This window comes from Aspergillus novofumigatus, assembly GCF_002847465.1.
Source record: "Aspergillus novofumigatus IBT 16806 chromosome Unknown P174scaffold_12, whole genome shotgun sequence".
In the NCBI taxonomy this organism is placed as follows: Eukaryota; Fungi; Ascomycota; class Eurotiomycetes; order Eurotiales; family Aspergillaceae; genus Aspergillus; species Aspergillus novofumigatus.
The window spans coordinates 12952-40892 of NW_020194285.1; the positions used below are offsets into that span (position 1 = coordinate 12952).

Genomic DNA, 27941 nt, shown 5'->3' on the forward strand with positions numbered 1-27941 from the left:
GGGTAATGGATCATCGCTATAGATGGATGATGGTGGTGATGATGGTGGTGATGATCAGGGGTCATTGCTGCCATATCCCTTATCAATCCCCCCAAGTTGATTATCTGCACTAGCTAGGACCTATTCAGCACTCTAGTCCTTTTATATCCAGGTCTGAATGATCTGCCATGGATTCAGGTCCATCTATAATGCTTTCTGGACCACCATGAATCAGGCCACCTTGATCACGCGGGATAATATTAGTGGGTAGCTCTCTAGGTCCCGCCAGCCAGCCTCACCCTGACTAAGTACGGCCATGGCGCATACTAATGCACTCTTATATTCATGGCTGCGATGGCGCTGGTTAAGCAGCTCAATGCAAAATTCTAAGCATGCTTTTTCTATAGCAGTCATTGCCCATACTTCTAGGTCCTCTGGGTTCTCCAGGTCCTCCAGGTCCTCCCGGTCCTCCTGGTCCCCTGGAACTGCGGCCTGGCTAGCAAGCTGCCACAGCTACCGCCATTTCTGGTGCTGCCGCGCGGTCATCCCATATTTCAGGCTGGTCCAGCCATGCAGGGCCTGCATGCGGGTAATGAATACTAATATCTGCTGCCATGGATGGACATGCTTCTGGACCACAGCCTCATCCATGTATGCCAGCAGCAGCCGGTATGGGGTCTGCCCCTTTTCAGACCGGACGGCTTCCACCCGGATGGCCTGGCCGCAATGCTGGACTGTCTGCTGGCTCTTACGGGCAACCTGCTCCATGGTGGCCCAGATGACCTGCACACGCTGCTCAGTGGCATCCTGGGGATCTTCCTCCAGGGCTGCCACGCAGGCTAGCAGGTCATGGGCCTGGGTGCCCTGCAGATAGTCAGCCCACCAAGTCATCCGCAGCCAGGGGTTCGCGTCAGTCAGCTGGCTGGCCTAGATGGCCTGATCGGCCTTGGCCCGGGCCTGGGCCTGCTCCCAGGCCTGCACCACCTCATCCACTACAGCCTGCACGCCCTGGGTAGATGGGGGTGGGGGACCCCATCTGGATATCGAATATAGATATAGTGGGACCCTGGACCACTAGGGAACACCTGCTGCCATGAGACATATTGAAATGACTGCTGTAGCTCTGCCTCACCCCTAGCCTTCTCCTTTGGGCCTACCCGCCCGCGATGGCCCTGCTGGGACCACTGGTGAACTATTCACCAGTGCTTTCGCATAGATTTCATAGTAGAGGCAATGAATAAGCATAGTGGATCTCACTGGCAGAGCAAGCCATTTAATTGACATGGTAATATAGGCAGTGGCTGATCTAATTCATATGGTATGCAGATTGCACTACTCTCATACTGAATATCATCCCATTGAGATATTGCCTGGATGATCTGGCTAGTGACTGCATGCTTTAGGTGATGCTTCTTCTTAAGATGCTGATCCACCTCTGCTGGTCGCACCCCCTGCTGGCATTGATGGCAAATGAGTATGCCTAGGGTCGGCACCTGACAAAATAACTGGTTTTCCATAATAACTATGGATGAATATGGATGGATTAAATGAATTTAAATGACTATTTATGAATTCTAAGAGATGGGAATACCTCTACCCCTGAATCTAATGCAGGTGCGGGTGATACCCCAACAAAATTACAGAGGTTGAATAAGGTAATTTTATAACCACACCACACCTTCAAGAATGAATTAATAGACCTTAAATTTAACTAGTGAAAAGATAAATAGCTACTCTATATAAGGAAAAAATCTGAGCATTATCAGCCTATTATTACTAAATGCACCATGCCACTAAGTGTGTAAACCCACCATGCGCGGACTTGGGGTTTGCCAAGCAATCAGTAGCTACACACCCTAAACGCACCATGACCATGGTGCTCCACCCCTTGTGGGATAGAGTATATTAAATACCTATATACCTAATCCCTTATTCCCTAGCTCTAAAAGCTACCCTTATCCTCCCCCTACTATAAAGGGGCCCTATTATTTTATAGATTTAGTATATCTTATTCTACTAGATATAATAGATAGGCCTAGATAGGTCTAGATAATTATAGAATTACTAGGCTAGTATAAGTTAAATATATTTATTTCCCTTTATTATATATATTTATATGTAAATATATATTCATAAATTAAATATCTCCCTAGATCTAGATGACTCTACTATATATATAGTTACTAACTAAAGCTTTACCTACATCTGAATGACCCTACTATATATATATTTTAGACCTGTTAAAGCTGAATCACCTAGTTAAGATAGCTAACACAGGGACCTATTAAGCTAAATTACTAGGCTGAGCCATACTGAATCACCTAGTCTAGATAGCCTATGCAGAGATCTATCAAAGCTGAATTTCCTAGTTAAGAGAGCCCACGCAGGGACCTATTAAAGCTAAATCACTAGGCTAAGCCATATCAAATCTTCTAGACTAGACCCCCCACACAGGGACCTATTGAAGCTGAATCACCTAGTCTAGATAGCCCACACAGGGACCTACCGAAGCTGAAACATCTAGTCTAGGTAGCCTGCTTATAGGCCTCTCCCTACTAGACCACTAAGTCTAGACCTACTCTCTAAATGAAATCCACAAAACATTAACTTCTATGAATTTTTAAAAATTCTAGGCTTAGTATTACTAAGCATACTATATATCATTCTTCTAGTTAAAATTAGGCCTATTCACTAGAAATAGTGATAATTAGTCAGCAGGTAATAAATTTTAAAGTCTTCTTTAAGAATTTTTAAAAAATCAGGAATCATGCTTACATAATCAGACTATTATCATTCTATAGCTAAAAGTCCCTACTATTCACTAAAAATATTAATTATTAGTCATCTAGTACTATACTCTTCATAAATACTAGAAATTATTTTTCTTATATGTTCTGCCTGAATTCTAAGGCTCTGCTAGGCTAATAGATGCCTTAGGCACTACTCTATACCAGGTGGTGGCCTAAAAGGGTATAGGTCCCGCAGATAGTGGTCTTGGCAGACCCCAACAAAAATTTTCAACCTTACCCCTACCCTCCTAGTTCGACCACCTTCCTAGTGAATAATCTAGAATTTAATATTAGAATATAATAATTTAGCTAATTAGAATCATAAAGCATTTTAAACCATTCAAAAATATCAAGAATTGACTAAGGTATGGGCCATTGCCGTGGAGTCCGCCAAGGCAGGATGATCAGGACCGTGGAATCCGGACTGGACGGGGAATGGATGTGGAAACTGCGGTCACCAGGCCCTGCGGTCGGCCCTAATTAGTATGGGAACCGTGGAGTCCGCGCACAACACCACTAGTAGGGGCGTCAGAGGGGTCCCCGAAGGGGGAATGGTAAGGGTTAAAACAGTTAAAATTAGCAGTTTAACCAACCCGAAACCGAACCGAATCTAACCATGGTTAGTTAGTATAGGCCTAGCTAGGCCTAGCAGCGGGTTTTGCGGTGAAAACTGCAACCGAATCGCATCGGGTCCGGGCTTGGTGCGAGTTCTAAATTTTGAGGCTTGAACCCGCCCGAACCCGCACCAAATGCAACTCTAGTCCAGACTGGGGACGCCACTAGTCTCAAAAGGGGAATCTTGCATAATCCATTGCAAACATACCAGATCTCACTCTGTTGTATGTACATTAATCATTCACTAGCATACTTCCGGTTCTCAATCATGCCATTTGGAGGATACCCATTCAGGTTGCTGCCCTTCGTTGCCTGCAGCCTGGCAGCCTGGCACGCCACATACGATAAAGGAAGGGTTGAACACGTGATTACCCGATACGGACTAGCAGCTTATTGAGCTCCAGTGCTTTCCTTATGGTGCCTGAGGCTACAATTTGGACAGTTGTTCTGTGAATAGTTCATTTTGTCGCCCTCTCCTTTGGCTTTGATTCTGGCTCATGGACGCTGTTTTTCATTGCTGTTGCAAACTTTTTAATCTATCAAATGATCTGTCCCACTATCTCTATTGACTTGCAAGAACGTCATGGCTTGCATCTCGGCAACCTCAAAAGTAAATGGGTTCTGCGAGAAGCGCACGAGCGTGGCAAGGGCGGACGAGCCGACAAAAAACCCCATTCGAGCAGAAAAAGTTTGTTAGGACGGCTTTCAAGTTCTGATAAAGCTTCTTGTCTTTGCTAGCATAAGATAGAACAGGCGATATATGTGACCGACGAGGATGGTAAGCGCGGTCTGTATGCTATATATGCTATATGCATACATCATCTATCTGCAGCGCGATATGACAGAGAGAAGCGGACCAACCACCACACCCAACCAACCAGGCGACATAAGTAGAGAGCTTCAAAACTTTCTGGAATAGTTGATAAACTTTACACGCCATGCTTATGGGGCGAACGCTTCTCAGCTCATATCTTTGATACGCTCGGATGCTCCCAACGAGCGAATTCCAACATCAAGCCGGCGGAACTACTGCCTCACCGCTGATTGAGCATTTGCATTGGGAACCCACTTTATGGGACCCCAGGACAATAGACAGTCATTGCTTGTGAACGTTGATATCCAAGCAGCCCTGTCGCAGCTCTGGCCGGCGCTCCGCCGAGCGTCGCACTTATCAATACATCCCTGAAGGCTACCCACGGTGAGTCTCGTCTGGTCCGACTGAGTGGTGCCAGTTGCCACTGCGGGGTATAATGTTAGAGTAATATTCACGCTATAGCAGGGGGCTGGGAGTATATCTTACACTCTCCGCAAGTGACGGCCCAATTAGACGTACCCTGGCTATGCGTCTGGCCACCTTCATTACATTAGTAACTTGCTTCACTCCTGGGACAGATCAGGTGTAACCTACATGCGGGAGTAGTGTTCGGGACTGGGTCTGGTTCCCCAGGTCCAGCCTGGCAATTATCGCGCTCCTGCTTGCACAGGTCAAGTTGCTGCCTGCATTGGTCACGATCCAGCTTGCACTGATCATACAGCTCCTGGCTAACAGGTTCAGGACCAAAAGGATCTTCCGGTACTTTTTCCATCACTAGAACATTGTTACTATTCGGTGATGTTCCAGGCTCTGTGCACTTCCAGCAACCTCCGTTAGAGCGCCTCCAAGCGACACGCTCGTCCGAGGAAGAGGTGATTTTCGCAGCACAGTCATTCGGATGATCGTAAATTCCTGGGACTTGAACCGGACCTGCGCAGCTTTGGTCGCAGATATATCTAAACTCCACGTTTTGGATCGTAGCCGTATCTCTGGGTGGGGAGCTCCTGCAAACTTCACTCCAGGCCTGGTTGCGGTCGGCCAGAACGCTGGAAAAGAAGGGTAGAATGGCAAGAAGAATTTGGGCCCTCATATCAGGAAGGGGACTATGAAAAAGGTGACTAATATTCAAGATAGAACGCAGTAGAATGGATTGGGGGATGAGAACTGATAATCATGTTTGAAGGAGGGTTCGCTCACGTTCTTAAACAGACCAGCGCCAGAGATGCAGATCCAGTCATCTGCCATTTACCTACACCTCTCTTCGTGATCAGAGTTTGGGGTATGTGATGGGCAAGTCGCACTATGCATCCTAGCAGGCATCAGTGCGCCGGGCCTAAGCCATCCTACACATATGTCCCGGTTTATGTAATGAAAGAACTATTACGGACAAGAGGGGATCCTAGTGGCAATACATGAGTATGCAGTGAGTTGTTCGAGCGTCGCATATTCGGAGTACCAGTAGTCCGAGAGGAAATGCAGCGTCAATCCATATACTGTTTTCCTGCTTTGGGTGCGCTGCGTTGTAAGTGGAGAATCCAGGAATTATCCGATGTGATGAATTCCTCACTCTGATCACACGACCCCATTCTGAATGCACCTTCAGCAGCATGAAGATGGTAGTTCCTCACCGCACTGTGGGTGAGGGCTCATTACACAGGTGGAGACTCGGCTTAGACTATTGGAAGCATGCATGCATTGTACTTTTGGCATCGTCATCACGATGTATTGTTACCATATATATCTTACAATACCGTTTTCCTCATGATCCACCAGCAGTTTACATTCCTTTTGCTCGCATTTTGGGCTTACATTATGGGTTACCATATCAAATGAGTACGGGAACAAGCTATATGTGAGATTCACGATCACAGCCACAGTGAAGACCAAGGCGGATTAATTTATGGACCAAAGGAAGATGAGAACGGAACACCCTACGTTTAGGTCTACAATGATTCTATTTCGAATGCTTTCAGGAGAAGACATTCATGAATTCCGCTTCGATATGGCGTAGATAATATAATGTAAACATAAAAGCTGAACACATACCAACGGCAACAGGCAAGTTGGAGATTAAATGAAAAACAAAATATAAAAGCCTAAGCCTGTAATTCACAACCCTCCACGGTCCCCTGAAGCAGAAACTCCCAATCTCAGCTGCACGTTTCCAGTACTCAGCTCCGATCACTTGAGTTAACACCCTCAGACGACCATCGTCTCTCGCTTCACCTTCACCCCCGGGGCAAGGTATCATTGACATCCCGTGGCGGCGCCGCCGAGAGAACCAGTGTTGATGCAGGCTGAATTCCGCTGATTGAATTGAGCTACCGTCTCGTGACATGGATCGCAGCAAGAGTTGCAGCTGCCACCGCCGCCACCTCCGCGGTTGTTTACAAAGATAGGGAGCGGAATCCACCAGAAGAAGAGAAAGGCATGCGAGCCCTGAATGAAGGCGAGAAGAGTGATGATAAGGGGGAAGAGACGCATCTTGATGAACGGAAACTGGTTTATTCGCCCTGGGTGGTAAATAATTAACAGGCCAGTCAAGTCGATCTTGGAAGTAATCCGAAGTAACATACACTTGGGGGCAGAGGAGAGTTTATCACGCTCGTATGAGTTGTGCTCAAGGAGGGAAGGGATGGAGAGAGTTAAGTATCAGGTTGGGAGGACGAGTCTCCAGCACGTCTGGTTATATATCAGATATGGGATAAGATGAAATTACCAGGAAAGAACATGACGACTAATGCCTGACTCACCACGGATTCCACATCAAATCGGGTATCATTTAAGCCCTGTGCAATAGGATACGCTCATGCAGGAGGCTACCGATGCAAAGTGCCTCTTCATTGACTGGAAGTAGAACAAAAACGCAGAATGAAGTTTCAGCTCGCCACCTTTGTAGACCTCTCTTCCGCATCATCTTTCCCTCCCCCAATCGAGACGAGGTTACTGCAGCACCTTGGGTTACGGCATGTTAGATCATCTGTGATTCCTTCCATTACGAGAAAGGAGAAGCAAAGTAGGCGACGAAGGCAACCGAAAACCACCAAAAGGGAAACCACCGAGAGGGGAGGCTATGAAGGAGGGGTTTCGCCGTTACCTGCAGATAACTGCACAGATATCACCTTGCATTGGTGACTCTCAATTCGTGAAGGCAATGCAGAAGCAAAGCTCCCACTGGCTTGGACCGGTGTACTTTTCTTTCAGATTGGAGTTTACCAGCCCGACTGAACAGGATTGATCGGTCCAGTACCCCATTCGGATTCGTCAAACATATTCTGGCGCGATTTGTCCTGTGGACATATCTCCCTAAGATTCATTCGCCCCAGACTATATATGGCTTACTGACTTTTCCCACACCTACGACCTACCTGCTTCTCAGTCTATCTCTTCTTCCCTCCCCCTTGGATCTGCACATTTGCATATTTACTTACGGTCCTTAATAATGAATGCTAGAAGAGGCATCATATGGGCTGCTGTCGGCCTTAGTGCCACGATGCTCTTAGCAATTGGCGGCAATGCTCAGTCCGGAGCCCTTCAAGACCCCTTTGGGCCCGAGGACCCCTTTGGACCCGATGACCCATTCGGGCCTGACCCTGGCTCCGGCTCTGGCGCAGTGTGTCCATCCCCGTGGAGCGCAACGCCAAAAGGAAACTCAGTCACCACAACCACGGCCGATTGTCCTACTGGTTGGTTTCCTATTCTCTCAACGTACTTCTGCTCATTTATCGTATCCATTCTAACTAAACTAGACGATGGAAAGCTCTACGCAACGTCGAGTGGAGACTACATGTATATCCAATGCTGCGCGGACAGGAGAAATGGCCGTCTTCTGGGTGCGGATACCGTTGCTGACTTTGGTGCATGCATGGATCTCTGCATGAAAGATAAAACCGGAGAGTGTCGAAGGTTCGTTGCCCTTACTCCGTCCCAGCGGAACCACCCAAATGCTAAAAGCGAGTAGTGTTACCTTTGCTCCCTCATCGACAGGGCGCACAGACAGTGTGAACTGTGCCCTCTGGGCGCATGGAGGTTTCTCGCCGCACCAAAGCTCGGTCAACCTGGGTCATCACGCCTACTACGTCGAAGCTCCCTATGTGGACCAACCTGATGACGAGATTGAGCTCTGCTCGACCAAGTGCCCGGGAGCACACAATCAAGTGTTCACATCGCAATACGGCGAGGTATGAACCCATGCGTCCTCCCTCCATTCTCGTTCTGCCTATTAATGGAGACGTAGTCATTCCTCATGACCTGTGGCAAGCGACACGGTACGGCCGGTGTATCGCAGTACGTAGACTCTTACGAACAGTGCATTGACACCTGCGGATTGATTGGGCAATGCAAGAGTGTTGACTACCACCATCGTACCGGACGATGTACATTTGGCGAGCACGGTGGTGAGCCCATGATTGAAGCCTCCGGATACGCGAGTGCTTGGTCCATGGGCTGCTCTGGAGCCTGCAAAGAATACCCCAAGCCACCCGCGCCGCGCACCGAGAAGTACTGCCCCGACAAGTACCATGGCGCCTTCTGGTTAATTGACGGCCAACCATGGAAGAGCCAATGCACTCGGGCCGTATGGACGCAGCCTGTAAATGAGTACACTCTGGACGCTGGCCCAGTTGATATGGAAGAATGTCTCAAGAAGTGCCAAGATTCTCCTGGATGTATATGGGGAACTCTTACATTCGCATCTGGCAAGTGCGTGGGCTACACGAGGAAGTACGGTACGCTTGACGTCTCCACCGTTGGAAAGATCACAGACTATGTAAACTTCGAGAAGCTCCCGTCGACACCGATACCATGAGGGGATTTGGATTGTGATGCTGTATGGCCTTGCGTGACGTTCTATTATTACTACGCTTATTTTTTCTCGCCATGTTCTCTCTCTCTCTTTCCATATCCGTCGTGTAGTTCATCTTTTGTCATGCTTTATTTCCTGTATCGGTGCCCCGAACGCAAGTATCGAGCATAATTTAATAGGGGAACAATTCAGTTTCGTGCTCAAGTCTTCTAAATATCCTATTACAGTTGTCAAGTGTGCCGTCCGGTAAGCCTAAACATCAGTTGGAGTCTGCTTCCCAATCATAGTACAGGCTTTCTGCACCCATTATCTAGATACTCAAATCAATGGGAGTTGCTCTAAATCAATCACGTTCCAGTCTAATCCTCTCTGGATAACGGGCATCCTACTGTTCTGGATTGTCTGTCGTGGGGGAGTATACAGCCCGAGGAATTTCTATTCCTCTGCGGCGGACTTGCGTCAGATTCGGCCCCAACTTGGAAAGAGCTGAGTTGGGCCAGATGTAACGGAGCATAATGGATTGTAGCACAACCCCGCATAGTTGCCGAATGTAAGATCGAAAGAAAATAGGCAACTGAACCAGCAATTATCCTCACTCCCCGTGGAACATAAATCTGCAAGCTCCGCTTTCATCCTGCAGCGTCTTGCCTAATATATGCCTGTAGGGAGGGGGCCCAGTGTGATTGTGGCTTGCGTGCATGAGCCAGATCCGTTATGGCCCAGCCCCGCAAGTACTATACCCTGTCCAGCCACCAGGAGACAGCATCGAAGCGAAATGTCCAAAGTTTGGCATCGCTTTCGTGACGCTCGGCGTTACAGGTATCATACTGTACCGGTGTTTAGAGCCCAGCAGCGCACTATTTGATGTTGGCTGCAGCTATCGAGAGTGGATGATCCGCGGCAAAGAACGCGCTCGAGCCGACCTGCTGCAGATCCTCCAGCCAGCCCGAGTTCACAACCCCACTTTTCAAACCCATATCCCTGTCTGTAGTAACAGGAACAGGCGTTCCCAATCGAACTCTTCGGGATCGAGAAATCTAGAACCTCTCGTAACTTGATGTGGCACGGCGTTGACAACCACAAAGTTGAGACCACATCTGTGGCTTCATCCTTCATCCCTGCACGCCTGGGTACTACTGTTCTACGTTGACCATCATGCAGAGGGTCCGGATTTTACATCCACTACCAAAAAACAAAAAAAAAGGCAACTGCGTGCACTGCGGGGGATCGGTCAAAAATCTTCAGCTCGTCTCAAATCCTGCCGACAGTAACATAATGCGCATGCAGCACGGAGACCCCGCTTCAGTTTGGGTTTTCTATTCTGTCCCCCTTCAGCTGCTACCTGTTCATGGTTCGCATAATTGAGTTCAGTATTGATCGATAGTGGTGTGTACGTATACTCAAGAATACCCAAACCCCCCAAGACCCTCCGGCCCCCGCAACTCGTTTGAAGACATCGTTTTATTATTACTGCGTTCATCCAGTCAAGGATTCAAACTTTCCCTCCAGTCAATTCTTCAACCACTATCACAGTCATGGCTCCATCTACGCTGTCGAAGCTGCTGCTTCTTCCTCTGACCTTTTGGCTTGTCAATGCCGCTTGTCCAGCAGCTCTAACCGCAGCCCCCGCCCAGCCTGAGGTTGTTGGTGCGCTTGATGAAGCTGTGTGTCCTGAAGGTAAGTTTTCTCAACCGTCCCATTTACCCTGCAAGGTGATCTAACCCGATGTCCTAGACCATAGCAAAGCAGTTGTAGGAGCGGATGGGACACACTATCTGTTGCAGTGTTGCGCGAAAAGGAGTACAGGCGCCACGTACCTCGGGCAATCCTCAAGTGTACCCTCAAAAAGGGGCTGTCTTGAGCGCTGTGAGAAAGTCGACAAATGTAATAGGTAAGCCGCCCCCAATATGGACCCGGTTACCCTTCACGCTGGATTCTTTTCCCCTTTTTGCTGATTCCAATGATTGTCATAGTGTCGAATACGATAACGATTCGAAAACGTGTGTCTTTTTCGATGGGCCAAATTTCTCCACCGAGGAAGCTGGTGGCCCCACGCACGACTGGCTGTATTTCATTGATCCTCCTGCACAGCCAGCAGTCCACAATATCACCCATATGTGTTCCACCGATTGCCCGGCGGCGCATGGTCAGAAATACGTGTCCGAATATGGCGAGGTGATTTTCCGTCTTTTACCGTTCGCATGTACTTTTAAGAAAACGTCTAATTCCCATTGATATTGTCTAGCTCTTCCACATGGAATGCGGTAAACGGCATGGAACAGTCCCCTTTAGGGAGGAAGAAAAACTCACCTATCGTGACTGCCTTGACGGCTGTGCGAAGCTTCCCAAGTGCCTCAGCGTTGACTGGTCGAGCCGGACGAAGATGTGCTATTACGGGACGCACTCAGGAGCTGCCCCGGTTTCGGCGCCCGCGTACAATAGCGCCTACTCATTTGGATGTGCCGGGGCTTGTGAGAAGGATATGAAGGAAGCTTGCGGGTGTGGAGGTAGGAGTACACCCGTCACCGCGTAGAACCCAGTAATCTATTGCAGGGGAATAGCGTACAAATTAGTACTTTTCTTTCGGTTTTCGTCATCGATTGTATGTCGAAGTGCTTTGGGATCCAACACCGCGAAATTGTTTTAGCCCACTTTTGGAATGATATCTGACACTCGTATCCGTCATTCTACATGGCGGCGGCGACGAACAATAGATGTTGTGGTTTCCTCATCACCACTGTGGTTAGCCGTAGCCGTGGTCCTCGCATTCGTCCCACCATAGCCTGCTAGTAAATAATATTCAGGGATAATAGGTGTACGACACTCCAGTCACAACCTAAGAGTCGTTGAGAAACAAAAAGTGCTGGAAAAAGAAAGTCGGTTAATGGACTCAGCGTAAAGCAAACACTGTCGGCGCCGAGGCGAGGCACGTGCGAGGCACGTGCGAGGATTTGGAGCTTGGTGGACATGGGAGGTTCAGCAAAAGGAAACTGCTGCCTGGGTTTATGTCTAGTTTGCTGCCATTATATTAATAATGTCCGATAATCCGTGCACGTGACTGTCTTTAGCTCTGACATAATTTGAGGATATCAGTGGTTCCAGTCACAGACGAAGGTTCAGTCAAAAGAGAGATTGAGTTAAGCTCATCCCAATCCTGATCACCCCTGATCACCTGCTGACCCGCTCACCCCAGATCACCTGCAGGCAATCGCCGCCTATCCTAAATAAGGTATAGGAATTTAATTAGAATGCACTTCTGTGTTTTAGATAAGTCTTGCATTTCCTTTCATAGACTTTGATCGCGTGGGGAGGGTGAGCACTAGAATATATAAATGCCTGAACTTCCATAGCTTTGCGCCTGGAGAACTCGCTCTCATTCTATCCTCTTACCTGTTATTGTTGCTGAAAATTTCTGAGGATGATAAAGCCTAGAAAAATCCGTCATTGCTAGTCTAACAAGCCTAAGGCAAAGCATTAACAGCACAAACGATGAGGATATACCTTGTTCTGGAAGGTGTTTGGATTCTGCTAGGGTGTAATGCGGGGCGTCTCACTCATGGTTTAGTTAAAAGAGAATAGTCAGATTTACATACTTAACTCAGATAATAGATGGTTCCTATCATAGGAAGGCTTAGTAGGGTATTTTCCCCTTTCCCCCTCTTTTTCCCTTTCTTTTTTTCCTTTTATTTTTCCTTTTATTTTCCTTTTATTTCCCTTTTATTTTCCTTCTACCCCACCCCACTCCCTTTTTTCCTTCTCCTTTTGGTGAATTTCAGGACTATACTAATGGCTGCAAGTCTTTACACTATCCTATACCTTTAAGGATAACATGGCAAGAGTTGGCTGCTGCCTATCAAGCTTAAACATAACTAATTAAGTATAATAGAGGAGCTCACTATAAGATGTATCTATGTTTTAATGGCTTTGGTTGCTGAGATATTGCTAACTAGGAAGACTATATAGTACCTTCCTATAATATTCTGGGTTGATCTGAGATGCTATCTTATTGACATTTGTACGCCAGGGAGCTTATATTTACCAATTTATATAGCCTTGAAAACCGTAATGATCGCCGTCATGGGAAGACAGCAGTCACAATTGGAGAGCAGTCCTGATTTAACAGCAGTCACATCTTCAAAGTCCACATTGTATTTGCACATAATCTTCCTCCATGGACCCAAGGATTTGAAGCCTTTTCAGACCCATCAGATAACACTATTTTTTTAGAGTATCTACTAGGGAGATGATCAGCTGGCCTGTGATGCCTTAGAAGCATTTACTAACCCAGACATGTACTCCATGACTGCTCATTAGGACTAGAAAAATAAGTTGCTCTTGCGAGAGTACCTTGTCATATTTCTCAAATGATTCATTATGCAGCTGCCCACACTAAGCCTGCCTAATAGGGGCCACCTGCCCTTTTTATTTCTTTAAGAGAAAGAATTTTAAGGGGAAAGGAAAAGTTCTCCAGAAAGTAGGCAATGGCTTTGGCCCTAAAGGAGTGGGTGGGATAAATAAGTCACTTACTGTAAAGCCATATAGGTTGTTCTTGTGGTTTGAGTGTGTTCAACCAATATTTCATTTCGAGACTTGCGCTTTTATTAAGGGGCATCAAGATCTTCCCTTCCCAGCTCTGGCCCATTATTTGATGAATATAATCATTTCCAATAGTGGTTGACCAGATTCCAAAATCGTCCAGCCTTTGAGAGGAAAAGAAAAGGGCAAAAAAACATGGCGTTTTCTTGCAGCCCCGGGATGCTGAATGTAGGGTCAGATAAACAGTCGTTCACCAGCAACAGCAGAAGGTGTTTACAACTCAGGATTGCCTGCAAGACATAACCCATGCCAATTTTTTTAATGTCCTAATTTTTGTTTATATTTTTTAATTCATATTTTTTATTTGTATTTTATTTTATTTTAATTTTTGTTGCTTTTTATAATTTTTTTTTGTTGCCTGCGTTGGTTCAACGACATTGCACAAAACCAGAGTGTCCAGAAACTCAACTTCCTACATGCAAAGCTAGAGTTCCTAGGCAGTCGGTGCATAAATCTATAAGGGCAACAATTTCACATGATCTTCCAGCTCAAACACCAGGAATAGAAGGTTTTGAAACCCATCAGACCACACTTCATATTCTTAAATAATTTACTATACACAGGGGACATCCAGTGTTATAGTATACCCAGTTACAAATCAATTAAGCGCCTAGGATAAGCGCCTTTAATTCACCCATCGCCGCCCGCCTATATTAGTGATTGAATTTTTGGTATAGATAGTTGGTAGTCTCATATATCTATGGAAATCCAACGTCATACTGTTGCAACAACCGGGATATTCAACGCTAGGGAGTGCAGCCACACTAGGGAGTGCAGCCACACCAGGGAGTGCAACCACACTCCCTATTGCACTTACACTCCCTGCTGCACTTGCACTCCCTAGTGCACTTACACTTCCTGGTGCACTCACAATTTCTAGAGCACTTACACTCCAAATAATACCATTTCTGATGTCCATAGTCCGCAGTACCTGGCTGTATCTGAATATGCCCTACCAGAGAAAAAGTGCCAACAGGACCTAGGCCAGCATTTTAATTATCTAAAACATACTCCTCAGGAAATGACTATAGATACAAAGTAGAGTTGCATTTGGTGCGGGTTCGGGCGGGTTCAAGCCTAGTTGAACCCGAACCGCTGCGGTTTCGGGTTCAAATTTTAGAACCCGCAACCAAACCGGTTCGGGTTGTGATTTTCACTGCAAAACCCGCCGCTAGGCCTAGATAGGCAGTCACTAGCCTACCTAGGTGGGCGGTATGCCTAGGCAATATCAAAAATTTCAATGGTTTTTAGATTTCAATTTCCCCTACCTTAGGCCTATGCCCAGCGCCTATTAAACATGCTTATAGAAAATTAATATTTTTATATGAAATATATGGTAATTATAGTCATTTTAATCTATATTTTAAATATTGATTCAATATCTATAGGGCTGAATAGGTGGTGGTTAAAAAATCATTTTTAAACATGGTGGTCGTCAAGGGTTGGTTGCATATATATATAAACCACCACTACTTTCATACCAACCTATGACAGAAATGCTTATTCCCTTATATCTTACTAACCACTAGATATTTTCAATCGATATTTCATGTTTAGATAGACTAGATACTAGGCTATCTAGTGATATTAATATTTCTAGAGAAATCCTAGAAATTAGTGATTACTAAGCAAAATGGTTTCTAGCGGTTTAACCCTGACCCGCCCCTAACCCGGTGCGGTTTCTCAATCTAGGAACTGAACCCAAACCGCTGCGAGTTCGGTGAGGTTCGGGTTCGATTTTTGCGGTTCGGATATGCAACTCTAAGTTAGCTTAAGTATATTTAGATTATATTAATAGGCATACGAGGATTAATATTATATATTATAATTACTATTATATATATATTTATATATTAGGGTTTATATTTCTAGCTGTAAACCATGAACTCCCCTAATATAGGTTAAATCTATTCCTTCTTAGGTTAAGATAAAACCTCTACATCTCAGCTCTTATATAAACAAAATTTCAGACTAAAATAATTAGTATATAAAGAGATATTATCACATCTTTTAAGCATAAGATATTAGGTTAAAAGTAGTGGTTTATCTAACTTAAAACCAGACTAAATCTAACTATAGTTAGTTAGTACCCACCTAGCTATGCCTGGCTGGGCCTAGCTACAGGTTTTTATAGTGAAACTATAACCAACCTAGATTAGGTCTGGGTTGGCTCCACATTCTGAAATTTAGACTTGAAATTGCAGCAGTCTGGGTCTAACCATGGTTGAACTCACCCAAACTTGCACCAAATGCAACTCTAATCACGCTCACCGTGTTGAGAAGCAGTCAGATGTCTTCTTCTACTGCAGGTGCCTGTAGCGAACTCCTTTGGCCTGAACAATTGGCAAAATGTGAGGGAATCCGTTAGACAATTATAGGATCTAATAATGTTGGAGGCTTTTGAACAGCCATTCAACTGTAGCTAGAACTGACCTTGACATTCCATTCTGGTAAAGATACACCTAACAGTCGAGGATTAAACAAAAGTAGACCAAGGTTGCTCGAGTAATCCATTGTATAGGGCTCCATCTTCAGCATAATGTCTTGCTTACGCCATTTTCGCTGGCATCTTTTTCGGAGCTGGCACCTGCTGCGTAACACAGTGGATAACCCCTCCACTCAGAGGAATCGTACGCAGAGGAACCTGACGCACCTCGCGATCAGGCAATAGCGCCTGCCAGGTCTCTAGAGCCTTGCGATCATGCTTCTCAGACCCGAATCCAGGGATGATAAGGCCACCATTACAGAAATAGCAGTTGAGGTACGAGGTGACGACCTCGTCGTCAGGCGAGACACCAATGTCTTCAGGAGATGGCTCCTCAATAATATGGATCTCAAACCGTCGCCCTTTGGCATCGGTCTCGCGCTGCATGATGTCCAGAACCTCTCTCCCGCAATTGACCCACTCCCCTGCGCTAGGGGCATGGCGCGTTACCACAACCACGCCAGGTCGCACGAACCGCACCTCAGCATCTAGGTGGGCGTCTGTAATATCAAGGTCCTTTCGCCCTGGGCACCAGATCACCTTCTTAGCACCCAAGAGCCGGCGCAGCTCTTGCTCAATTTCAACCTTAGTTTGGCCGGGGTTGCGCTCCTCGCAGATCAAGTAGCTTTCACCGACGACGAGTGTGCCATCACCGTCGACAATGAGACCACCACCCTCGGTGCGGATTCTAGGAATGACTCGCCGCACGGGCGTGGGCGACTGGTCAGAGGCGATCACTGCGCGTGCAAAATCCGTGTTCTCCTTCAATCGCTCTTTGGACATGGACGGGTTGCCATATCGGTAGTGGCCCTTTTCACCCTTCCAACCGTTTTTGTTTCCCCATTCGTTGAACTCAAAGCTGATTGCGAGGCGCTCACCGGTCTCATTATGGACGTAGACGGGTCCTGTGTCGCGGACCCAGCAGTGGTTGATTTTGATTGGGATGATGTGCACCTTTGAAGGGATGCGCACCTTGCTGTTGACCAGTGACTGGGCGTATTGTACATCTTCAGGGCGAGCATACAGGCGCACGGGCTCAAAGTCCGAGATGGCCGCAGCGAGATCGACAATCTCCTCGCAATTCTTCTCCCACAGGGCCTCCAGGCATGAGGCTCTGGAAGGGAAGCCTAGGATGGTTGCGATATGGGTATCCCATTCAGGAGGAAAGGTGAAATGGCCTGTTTCAAGAGGCTTATCCTTATCCAGTGGCGGATGGTTTTCCCCATTGTTTTCAGAGGAAACCTCCCGGTTAGTACTCATATAGCCGCCCATTTCGATGTGGTGGATATTGGCAGGGAAGTTTGAGTGAATTGAAGTTTTTGAGCTGGAGAAGTGAAAGAGAAGATGTAAACAGGGAAATGGCAAGAAGGGGCTTTCCTTGCAATAAATCAACGCTGTAGGGAGACTCCGTTGCTTGCAAGCAGCGTCTGGCATTTGATGTAACATTTATAGTCCTTCATCTGGGGCCTCTCGAGTGAAGGGCAAAAGTCCACTGAGTGAACATCCTTTACGCTGAAAGAAGCAGTGATATTCCATTTGCAGTTGTCGAGGCTTCCAATATCTGTGATTGGCGTATGGAACCTGGGAACATCCCTGTAACCCCATTGTTGTACGTTTTTTAATGTACCCTGGAAACATCAAGGGAGAACAGCCAGCCACCTGACCCGAGTCCTCCCACCTCTTTATTCCAGATAAATGGCACTATCTCCACCATGCCATATCTGCTATAGGTTAAGATTACCAGAAATGCAGGAATTACGTCAGTATAATCATACACTAGGAGACTATAGCTTATAAGTATATGACTATAATACCTCTCGCCTAAATTTTGGGCCCTGCAAATTAACCAGTAAGGGATTTACGGACCTCACCGGAACTTTAATTTGAGAAATGTATCTCGGTTCAACCCGCCAGTACGAAGTGTATTCTCACAGCGACAGTTGCATTCCGTCGTATACTGTCTTTAGAGATCCACTTTGGCAAATTCAGCCCCTTTGGCATCGACCGCTTCCTGCACCCCATTACACCATCAAAATTAATCGAAAATTACGGATGTTACAGCATGACAGTGTGTCTAAAATATAATAGAATATGCTAGTAAAGCTCGACAGAAAATGATAAATTAGATCCATTAAAAATCGAGATCATTCTACACTTTATCGAGAGGGTTTTGCTTCTGGTGCTTTGGTATATAAAAGCCTCTTCCGCCCAATACTTCTCTAAGGGAGACTTGCTACTTTAGTAGATATCTAAAGCTACTGTCTGTGCCTGAATAGCCTGTACCTAGGAAGCCTGCGGCAGAATAGCTTTCAGCTGGATAGCCTGCGCCTCTGCTAGCTCTACCCTCTTAATACGTCCTAAGCCTGAGGCGCCTCAAGGCTATAGTCTCAGCCTAGACCTAGTATTATAGGTATCTAGTATTGTAGGTGTATGAGTGTAAGTTATGGCTAGAGGTAGAGCAGAATCTCCCTTAAGGGGTGTGTAGGTATGTCCGGGCAGATAAATTGCATTCCTTGCTGTTAAGGGCTACTGCGGACCATAGCACACGTAGCTGACAATGAGGAAGGTTCAGACCTATTCCTATTAGGGACGTGATTTACTGTACCATATTCCGCAAGGCTGAGTATTCCGCAACTCAGCAATTAGTTAGTTCTCCTTCTTTAGGCAATAATATACGGCTACCCTGCTTTGTTCACGCTAATCTCCTATGCACTTGCAGATTCCTGGTTAAATCACTCCGAATTCTTCATTAGACATTAGCTATTGATTGATAATGCTATATTATTTTACTACTTACCAGTCATTCAACGCAGCGTTTGTCAAAGGAGGTGGAAGATTTGCCAACGTGGGTGGATATGACTCCCATAAAAATACCATTAACCAGGATTGGCTAACAAAGGGATCTAATCAAAGCCTTGGAGCGCCATTTCGTATGGACTACAGCGCTGGGGCTCAGTTGGGAATCTCATCGGCGAGACAGATCATGGGGTCAGATCATATGACAACTATCCCATAACACCTACGCCGCGTCACTTTGTTACCTCATACATCTCAGATTCCCAGATCTTAGCCCTAGATCGAAAACCCCTCCTGAGATAGATTGAACACCATCCACCATCCTGGCCCAACCTTTTTCTCTAGTATCTTTCAAGTTTCACTGAATCCATCAGATCCAAATCGATTCATTGTTTTCAGCACTCGCGTCCGAGTGTTACCGTCGCTATGGCCACCACATATCGCCTTCCGCATGAAGGGGAGAACCGCCCTAAGGGAGCCATCCTCATGGCATGGCCAGGGCCTGAAAATCGCAACTATAAAAGGGGCGAGAAGCAACGGTTGGAAAAGGAACTCGCAAACCTTGCCAAGGCGATAAGTGATCACGAGCATGTAATCCTTATGGTTCACTCTACGGACATGTCCAGGGCGGAAAGAATGTTTAAATTCTGCGGATTTAAAACCTGCGGCAAGCATGGTGTGGAAGTCCTACCTATTGAGATGCCAGACTTGGAGTTTTGGATGCGCGATGTTGCGCCGACATTCGTGCTCGATGAAAACGAGAATGTCCATGGGATCGACTTCAACTTTAACGGCTGGGGAGGACGGTATCCCTCTAACAACAATAGACGTTTCGCCCGACACATCCTCAAAGAGAAATCACTACTCGGTGATCGATCAATTCCTTGCGTGAAGAGCTGTGTGGGTGGTTGCAATGAGATTCGCGACGAGATCTGCGACCTTGTTCTGGAAGGCGGCGCTCTAGAGACCGATGGAGAAGGAACGTTAATCGTAACCGAGAGCTCTATCATCAACCCCAACCGCAACCGTGGCGTCACCCGAGAGAAGATCGAGGAAGAGTTTCGCCGTCTTCTTGGCGTGACCAGGATTATCTGGGTCCCTGGTGTGCCTGCTGAGGTGGAAGACTACGATGAGGTGACCGATTGTCATATCGATGGCTGGGTCCGCTTTGTCGCTCCTATTAGAGATCCTAAAGATCCTAATAAAGATGTTAATCAAGTTGTTTTGAATTACCCTGGGGAAGACCGGCCTCCGATGACGGATATCTATAAGACGACCAAGGAAAAATTGTCACAGGCTACAGACGCCAAAGGCCGGGCTTTCAAGATCATCGACCTTCCTGAGGCGGGTATAGGACTCAAAACCCCTGATCCAGACCGGTGCCTGAGTTATGTGAACTATTTGCTTGTAAATGGCGCGATCATCATTCCACGATTTGGATTTCGTCAAGCCGATAAGAGGGCCAAGGAAATTTTTCAAGGTCTCTTCCCAGATCGCAAGGTTGTTCAGGTATTCCTCGAGGAGATTGCATGGTCTGGCGGTGGTATCCACTGTGTCACGCAGGAGATACCCTGGACGAAGTGATGACGGCGTTCAATAATCTATTCATGTTATCTAGTTAACTCTGTTTCTTAGTATGTTGTAGTCAAGAGTTCAAACATCTTATCTTGTACCAAGCCAATTGAGAGTCAAATCTAATACATTCTGCTCCATACAGAAGTAGATCCAAAACGGAGGAAAAGAAAGTACTATGGGGGTTTCTTCTCAAATAGTGTTAGCAGGGAGCGCGTCTCAAGGGAACTGGATCACAACTTATGCCTTGGCTACTTTATCACTGGCAGTTGCATCAGGTGTTATTCAACACGGTACTCAATGCGGGGGAAGCTAGTGGATAAATTTCTAAAATTATTGTAGCATCAGTCGAGCCTTGATATATTATATCAGAGATGATAATACGGTCCTGGGTATAAGCTGGGAGATAGTAAATCAAGAGATTCAAATCGACTAATTAGTGGATTTTAGTAGCAGGGGTGCATTGTTATTGTCAGGAAAGAATACTTTATAGCATATACCTGAACATGCTATACTAAATGTCTGTCACACCCACTACAGCTCCTTTGTCATGAATCATTTTAAATGTCACACTACCACTCTGGAATCACTTGTCTCGGTAATAGAATCTAGCCTCCACATATACCTACTATACCACCAAAAATGATTGGCTAAACCACCGGACAACCATTGATGATTGACCTTTGGAATCTGGTTGTCATTCTAGGTGTAACCCTTCCCCAGAATAGTGCAAGATGTATGCTAAGCCACTGTTACAATTTCCGGCAATCATGTCTCCAGTAACCCACATGCTTGATATGACATGTCAAATGCAATTAGAAATCATTTTCGCTCGACCCTGCAGCCTGTAATACTACCCAGAAGTCCATTGAATATGCAAAGTTAATGTCCCATGCATCATTGATCCCAGTGCACCGGAGTAAAGCTCAATGATGGGATGTTACATGAACCAAGACTCCTAGGGACAAAATGCAGTAAAACTAGTTGACATTGGGTCCGTATGTCGCGCAATATAGTGATTATTACGCCTTAGGTGGCAGAGTCAAGTGACGTTCTCTAGAAATCCATATTATTAGTGCCACTCTGACACAGCATTGCAATGGAGCTCTATACGCTCAGGATTCCACTGTTAGAGTTGCATTCAGTCTGAGTTTGGCTGAGACCAACCCCAGTTGGAACTGAATTGCTGTGATTTTGAGTCCAAATTTTAGAAATCAGAACCAAATCTGATCTGGTCTAATTTAGTGCAAGTGTCACTATAAATCCGCCCCTAGGCCTAGATAGGCAGTCACTAACTACCACTATCATCTGGCTGTATGCAAACAACTGCGGATTGAGTGAATTGGCATAGTTTCTTTTATCTTTCATTCGATCTACAGATATACGGTACTAGTATCCCTCTAGGAACATGGCCTTTTTTATAAACAGACACTGACGGGCGATGTGTATATCTCCCAGTGTGGGACGTAGTGTGCATCCCTGTTAGTAAAGCCCACTTTGCTGTGCTTCTGCCATTAGGAATGAAACAAGAGCAAAATGTAATAGGGATCATTTGAACCATATAGAGATATATTCAACAAGAATTTCGCAAACAGAAAAATCCCTTCGCATGTAAGAGCTTAATTAGTTAAGGCCATACATGTTGGATCCAAAGGTAGCGTACATCCAAAAAGGTATGCGCCGATCTTGGAAAGATATATAAACACAATAAGAGATAGAGCAAATCTTTATGCTGCTAGCATTAGAACCTGCTGTATCACACAGTGGATCACCCTACTACTTCAGGGAATAGTGTTAAGTTGCGGCTGTCATACCTTGCACTCTAGCCCCAGCATCTACAGGGTTACCCTTACCTTTTAGTTATACTCCTTAATACTAAATCTGGGAATAAACACTCCCCTATTATAGAAATAGGAATTAGCATACCTAGAAACAAACTCATTATACTTATTAATCCCAAGGTCCTCTAGACTAAGCTTATTAATCACATATAGTTTGAATTTCCAGCCCTTCGCGTCTATTTTATTTTCTAATATATTTTAGATCTTATGGGACATGTCCAACCACACATATGAAATAGTAGGGTGATGCTATAACTAGATAAGGACACCTAGGTAGATGAATTGCACCTTAGCATCCACGTGGTAGTTAGTATATCAAGTCCCTTCTATCCAGGATAGAGTTGCATTTGGTGGGAGTTCGGGCGAGTTCAACCATAGTTAGACCCAAACCGCTGCGATTTCGAGTTCAAATTTTAGAACCCGCAAAACCCGCCGCTAGGCCTAGCTAGGCCGCTCATGACTAACCATAGTCAGATTCGGGTTGGTTTCGGGTTGGTTAAACCGCTACCCCTCAGTGAATTTCAATGGTTTTTAGATTTCAATTTCTCCTACCTTAGGCCTATGCCCAGGGCCTATTAAATATGCTTATAGAAAATTAATATTTTATATGAAATATATGGTAATTATAGTCATTATAGTCATTTTAATCTATAGGGCTGAATAGGTGGTGGTTAAAAAATCATTTCTAAACCATGATGGTTGTCAACTATTAGTTATATATATATATACAGTGGCGCGACAAAAGTCTGAATCCAGCATATTTACCGCTAGGCCTGATTAGGCAACTCCCTAATGTTCTTTCCGCAGATTCAAATCTTGAGATACCTCTCTTAATAATCAATATTATGGCACCTCGCAAAGAATTATCTCCGCAGATGCAATCATGTATCTGTGAGCTCCATAGTATTGGATGGGGTCCTTCTAGAATTCATAAAAAGCATCCTAACATCCCTCTTGGTTCTATTAAGACTACTATTCGTCGAGAATCTATCCAGAATGACAATATGACGCGCCCACGTTCAGGCAGACCCTAAAAGCTTACTGAGGCTCAACGCGACCATATCTATGATCTTAGTCAGTCTAATCCACATATTAAATTGCAAGATATGCTGGCAGAGGTTGACTTCTGTATGAAAATGCGTTTAATCCAGAGACTTCTTCATGAAATGGGCCTCCGTAAATAGAGGCAACTCCGCCGTCCAGAGCTCCAGCCTCGCCATGCTGCTCAGCGTCTTGCATGGGCATGTCATTATAAATACTATACATTAGAAGATTGGGCGCGTGTTAAATGGTTAGATGAATGCTTAGTTGAACAAGGTGCAGGTGTACAGGCAATCTGGACCTTCCGGCGTCCATCTAAGCAACTCTCTGCTGGTGATGTCTGTACCCGACGTACAGGGAAAGGTGTTAAGCAGATGTTTTGGGCTGGATTTAGACAATCTATTTAGACAGGCCTTATTCCACTTCATGGTGATCCAAATATCGGCCGTGGAGGGGTTAATTTAATACATATTAAGGCTTTATACCGAGCAAGGCTTCCAGAGTTTGTATTTAAGGGTGATATCTTTATGCATGATAGCACGTCTGTGCATACTGCAGGGATTGTTCAACAGCGTCTTCAAGATCTAGGGATAGAGGTTATGGACTGGCCACCTTACTCACCTGACTTAAATCCAATTGAGAATCTATGGGCTATCATGAAGCAGGAAATCTATAAGCTCTATCCTGAACTTGAGCACGCACCAGATACAGCAGATATACTTGAGCAGCTTGTCCATGCAGCAAAGGAGGCATGGAATAATATTAATTGTCAAATACTAGAGAAGCTATCTGGTACCATGCCTCGCCGTGTTAAGGCAGTCATTGAGGCAAATGGCTGGTATACGAAGTATTAGATTCAAATCTGCAGATATTATGGAATTGCCTAATCAGGCCTAGCGGTAAATACGCTGGATTCAAACTTTTGTCGCGCCACTGTATATTCACACCACTTTCATACCAACCCATGACAGAGGTATTTATTTCCTTATACCTTAATAACCACTAGGTATTTTCTAATAATTTTAATATTATTAGATAGCTTGAATTAGGGCATATCTAATGATATTAAAATTATTAGGATATCTATAGAATTCAGTGATTTATAGGTAAAATGGGTTGGGCAGTTTCACCTAACTCAAAAAACTACAAAAACTATAACGAAATGGTTTAACTGAACCCAAAATAGTTCTGGGGTAGAGAAACCAAACCCAAAGTAATTCCCTAGGCTTACCCCTGAACCCACACCGCTTCGAGTTCGGTGAGGTTTGGGTTCGATTTTTGCGGGTCGGTTGACTCGGTTATGCCACTCTAAATAATAGCCCACTTTCAGAGCACAGACAGATGAGAAAACACTGACTGAATATCCGGTAGTTTCTAGATATTCATTGTGGGACATTAGTGGACACTACACGCTCTTTAAAGTTTGACACAAGGCAAATGGGCAGCCAGGACCAAAGTAAATAATATTCAAGAGAACCGTAAACCATTCCGAACCAAGGTACTACTTGGTAGCAGCCCCAATCAGTTGATCATAAATTGCGGTTGGCGCCTGGCAAAGATCAATCTTGTAAAATACATTTTACGAAGAAAATGGCCACAGCAAATAATATCAGCCCAATCTGATAAACATGCAATTCTGCAGTAAGTAAAACTGATAAATCCACAGGAGATGTTGAAAAAGGTCTACACATTCAATAAAAGTAAGTATTTCTCCTTCAACATTAGTGTACTTATCTGCGTCAATAACTGTCCGATATTGAGACTGACAGTGGGTGGTGGTTATAAGTAGCAGTTCACGCCACCCATCAGAAAGCCATGGGACTTTCTTGCCCTATCACAGATCTTGGAACACCCTTTCAAAAACGTTAAATAAAGGTGGCCTGGTGGCCTGGAGCTCTCCTCCGCTGGGCGAACCATGGCTCTGTGCAAGAAGTACCCCACCGACGATGAATCAGACCAAAGCATCAACCAAGAGCAAGGCGTTGGCCGGCCTCCTCTGAGACCGTGATATGATAAAAGGCCCTGCCCCCGCCGAAGGTAATATTTGGTATGCTGTTTTATATTGATTTCCGTTCCAGTCACTCTTCGGGGAGCGGTGATGGCGGGGCATAAAACGCCCCTGAATTCGCGAAGGATACGGATCTGTATACAGGATGGCCAAATCGCCTACAGGCGCTCCAACTTTGTTGGGTTCTAATGAACTTCGCGAGGTCAGCGAGAAGTCAGCACCGAAGCTGCGAACTGCGAATGAAGTGATTGTTGCAGTTGGGCTGGCGTTCAGTACCAGTTTCCTTATTATGCGGATTTATACCAGGGCCCGTATCATGAAGAAGTTTGGGTGTGATGACAGTATGTTTGGCGTTACACAATTCAACATTCTTTTAGGACTGAGGTGAACCAAAGGCTAATGCGCAGCTGCTAGTACTTCTAATAATGGCCTGGGTGAGTCATGTGGTTGATGGTAAACGCTAATGGATATGAGAAACTTACATGTTTACCTGGGCTAAATAGATATTTTCGTTGGGGACACAGGCGATCATTCTAAGTGCGGAACCCAGCTGAAATAAACTCTTTTGATGGACACTGCAGCTAAGGAGGCCTTTTTTAGATGCTTATGCCCATGCTGGTCTGGGTGTTCATATAGACGAGTTACCAGTATCAACAATACAAACATATGAAAAGGTATGACTGTGACTTATTATGCTGAAAATTTGTGCTACTGCTTACGTGTTGACTACAAGTGCGTCCTGGCTACTTCTACTATTTATATTTTCGCTCTGGCGTTTGCCAAACTGGCTTTGCTGGTGCTTTATTATCAGCTACTGCATATATTGCCGGTTTGGAGATATACTATCTTCGCAGTGTTTTTCATCATTGCTGGTTACAGCATTGCGCTTGCCCTAGCCCTGATATTTGCTTGTCATCCTATCCAGAAGGCATGGGATATTTCTGTTACCACAGGTTCCTGTATCAATCGTCAGGGCGCCTATCTAGCAACTGCGTGCACAAACACAGCCAGTGATATTGCTTTGATCATCATACCGATCCCGGCTGTATGGAACTTGAAGATGCCGCTTGGTCAAAAATTGGCAGTCATTGGCATGTTCACTATTGGGTGTCTGTAAGCCGTCCCCCTTCCATTCTAGGTTTACTTAGGCAGTTCCCCTCTTACTTTCTAAATAGGACTATAATTACAAGCATTGTCCGCTTGGCAACTCTATGGCCGTTAGTAACCTCGAAGGACCCGACGTATGAGCTTGGACTTGCAGGTATATTCATGTGAGTTGCTTAAATTGTATCGTCACTACTATGCCAGTAGGCAAGGTTATTGATACTCCATATAACTCGCAGCAACATTGAGGCCAATTTCATAATTATGTGTCCCTGCCTTCCCTTCATACGTCGATTCTTCCGGTACCACGCTCCTAGGTGGATCCGTGATTCTGACAGAAGCCCACAGGGCCAGAGCGACACTTCGGCAGCCTCACAGAACAAGACCAGCACACCTGCTCATGTTCAGCGTCAGGATGATATTGAGATGTCTGTAAATATGGGGGATGAATTGTGAGCTGTTAGCAAGATGGAGGATGTGAATTAAGCAAACCTCTTAGGCACAATCGCTGCCAGGTACTGCGACCACGCAATGTCTAAGACTGTTCTTAATGCTACTTCTGGTGATTTAGTACATAAGAAAGCCCATTTATAATAGTCTAATGTATCGAAACGGAGTTCTCAAGGCATCCATACAGAATACAGCTGCAATACTCACGGCTATCATACCTGCAGTGCGCTCTGTGGAACCCCTGTATACTCACTCCATGCCCTGACATTTGAGTGCTTCAACATATATATCCGTCTAACGTCTCTCTCGCTATCGCGCGTAATCCTCTCGTCCGACTATTTCTTGCCGCTAAGCCGCCAGTCCAAAGACACGCTGAGGCATCTCCAGCTGCATTTATTGCAACTGCACCAGGGCACTTGGGACGAAGTCCTCCCTTTATGGCGCAGCTAGCGCATCTCGTTGACTTCTCCATCGGCTCGCTCGGGTATCCGGCGACTGGCCCGAATGCTGCATTGTCTGCCATGGAGTCTATGCCAGATGATACGGTCGCCCTTGAGACTTTGAACGTCGCAAATGAAACCGCGTTTGAGAGGCTTCGGGAGAGGGTTAACGCGAAATAGGGCGGCTAAGGGGCTTCAGCCTTTCACCTATCGTGATTTTCGAATCTTCTGAAGAGGAGGTTTGATGGGAGAAGGAATTATAGGTTATAATGGGTATGTTGAGGTGGGCGAGCTCAAATGCAAGAAGGATACTTAGGTTTAATGATATTTAACTGCAAGGCAATGCAAAAGACCACTGAATGAGCTAGTGGAAATTTTGCGTGGTGCACTGTGCAGGCGCCCCCGAAGACCCTTGGCACCAACATCACAGCGACCAGGACGTATAATACCTATAAGGCTCTATGATATTCAGATATCATTGTGTTGAATAATCCACCAGACGCGCAGCCCGTCAGGTGCAACACCAGGCCAAGAGGAACATGCTGATGGTCTGCCGCGTGAAGGAAGGACTCCTCATATTGTTGGAGCATGGCAAGTACCGAAACTC

General features: G+C 45.6%; 7 protein-coding genes across 7 annotated transcripts; 4 read left to right on the forward strand and 3 right to left on the reverse strand.

Moving 5' to 3' along the window:
* Positions 1-492: 492 nt before the first annotated feature.
* P174DRAFT_455305 (uncharacterized protein) lies at positions 493-5635 on the reverse strand (the record flags this gene model as incomplete). Its single annotated transcript, XM_024829310.1, has 4 exons — positions 4792-5635; positions 4684-4737; positions 4422-4621; positions 493-843 (listed from the first exon to the last, which is right to left on the reverse strand). Exons 1-4 carry the CDS (start codon positions 5285-5287, stop codon positions 493-495), a joined length of 1101 nt encoding a protein of 366 aa, XP_024677223.1. The 5' UTR covers positions 5288-5635.
* Positions 5636-6161: 526 nt separating this feature from the next.
* On the reverse strand, positions 6162-7173 carry P174DRAFT_446163 (uncharacterized protein). Its single transcript, XM_024828514.1, has 3 exons — positions 6951-7173; positions 6774-6879; positions 6162-6710 (listed from the first exon to the last, which is right to left on the reverse strand). The coding sequence occupies exon 3, from the start codon at positions 6679-6681 to the stop codon at positions 6445-6447; it is 237 nt and encodes a 78-aa protein (XP_024677224.1). The 5' UTR covers positions 6682-6710; positions 6774-6879; positions 6951-7173; the 3' UTR covers positions 6162-6444.
* Positions 7174-7690: 517 nt separating this feature from the next.
* Positions 7691-9004, forward strand: P174DRAFT_425661 (uncharacterized protein; the record flags this gene model as incomplete). The annotated part of the gene is made up of 4 exons (XM_024825306.1): positions 7691-7883; positions 7947-8103; positions 8159-8378; positions 8435-9004. The coding sequence occupies 4 exons, from the start codon at positions 7691-7693 to the stop codon at positions 9002-9004; spliced, it is 1140 nt and encodes a 379-aa protein (XP_024677225.1).
* Positions 9005-10061: 1057 nt separating this feature from the next.
* On the forward strand, positions 10062-11804 carry P174DRAFT_446165 (PAN domain-containing protein). Its single transcript, XM_024828515.1, has 4 exons — positions 10062-10678; positions 10736-10892; positions 10975-11176; positions 11247-11804. Exons 1-4 carry the CDS (start codon positions 10537-10539, stop codon positions 11532-11534), a joined length of 789 nt encoding a protein of 262 aa, XP_024677226.1. The 5' UTR covers positions 10062-10536; the 3' UTR covers positions 11535-11804.
* Positions 11805-16019: 4215 nt separating this feature from the next.
* On the reverse strand, positions 16020-17510 carry P174DRAFT_446168 (agmatine deiminase family protein). The gene has a single exon (XM_024828516.1). The coding sequence runs from the start codon at positions 17352-17354 to the stop codon at positions 16146-16148; it is 1209 nt and encodes a 402-aa protein (XP_024677227.1). The 5' UTR covers positions 17355-17510; the 3' UTR covers positions 16020-16145.
* Positions 17511-18892: 1382 nt separating this feature from the next.
* P174DRAFT_414800 (agmatine deiminase family protein) lies at positions 18893-20566 on the forward strand. The gene is made up of 2 exons (XM_024824402.1): positions 18893-18927; positions 18996-20566. The coding sequence occupies exon 2, from the start codon at positions 19305-19307 to the stop codon at positions 20460-20462; it is 1158 nt and encodes a 385-aa protein (XP_024677228.1). The 5' UTR covers positions 18893-18927; positions 18996-19304; the 3' UTR covers positions 20463-20566.
* A 4544-nt stretch (positions 20567-25110) lies between these two features.
* On the forward strand, positions 25111-26900 carry P174DRAFT_397502 (uncharacterized protein; the record flags this gene model as incomplete). Its single annotated transcript, XM_024823799.1, has 7 exons — positions 25111-25681; positions 25755-25774; positions 25844-25877; positions 25941-26014; positions 26074-26453; positions 26516-26611; positions 26684-26900. Exons 1-7 carry the CDS (start codon positions 25486-25488, stop codon positions 26898-26900), a joined length of 1017 nt encoding a protein of 338 aa, XP_024677229.1. The 5' UTR covers positions 25111-25485.
* Positions 26901-27941: the final 1041 nt, after the last annotated feature.

Coding starts and splice junctions, on each gene's coding strand:
- P174DRAFT_446163 (XM_024828514.1), bottom strand. CDS start 6,681: ATGCGTCTCTTCCCCCTTATCATCACTCTTCTCGCCTTCATTCAGGGC.
- P174DRAFT_446165 (XM_024828515.1), top strand. CDS start 10,537: ATGGCTCCATCTACGCTGTCGAAGCTGCTGCTTCTTCCTCTGACCTTT. Junction 10,679..10,735: donor TGAAGCTGTGTGTCCTGAAG/GTAAGTTTTCTC, acceptor CCGATGTCCTAG/ACCATAGCAAAGCAGTTGTA. Junction 11,177..11,246: donor ACGTGTCCGAATATGGCGAG/GTGATTTTCCGT, acceptor GATATTGTCTAG/CTCTTCCACATGGAATGCGG.
- P174DRAFT_446168 (XM_024828516.1), bottom strand. CDS start 17,354: ATGGGCGGCTATATGAGTACTAACCGGGAGGTTTCCTCTGAAAACAAT.
- P174DRAFT_414800 (XM_024824402.1), top strand. CDS start 19,305: ATGGCCACCACATATCGCCTTCCGCATGAAGGGGAGAACCGCCCTAAG.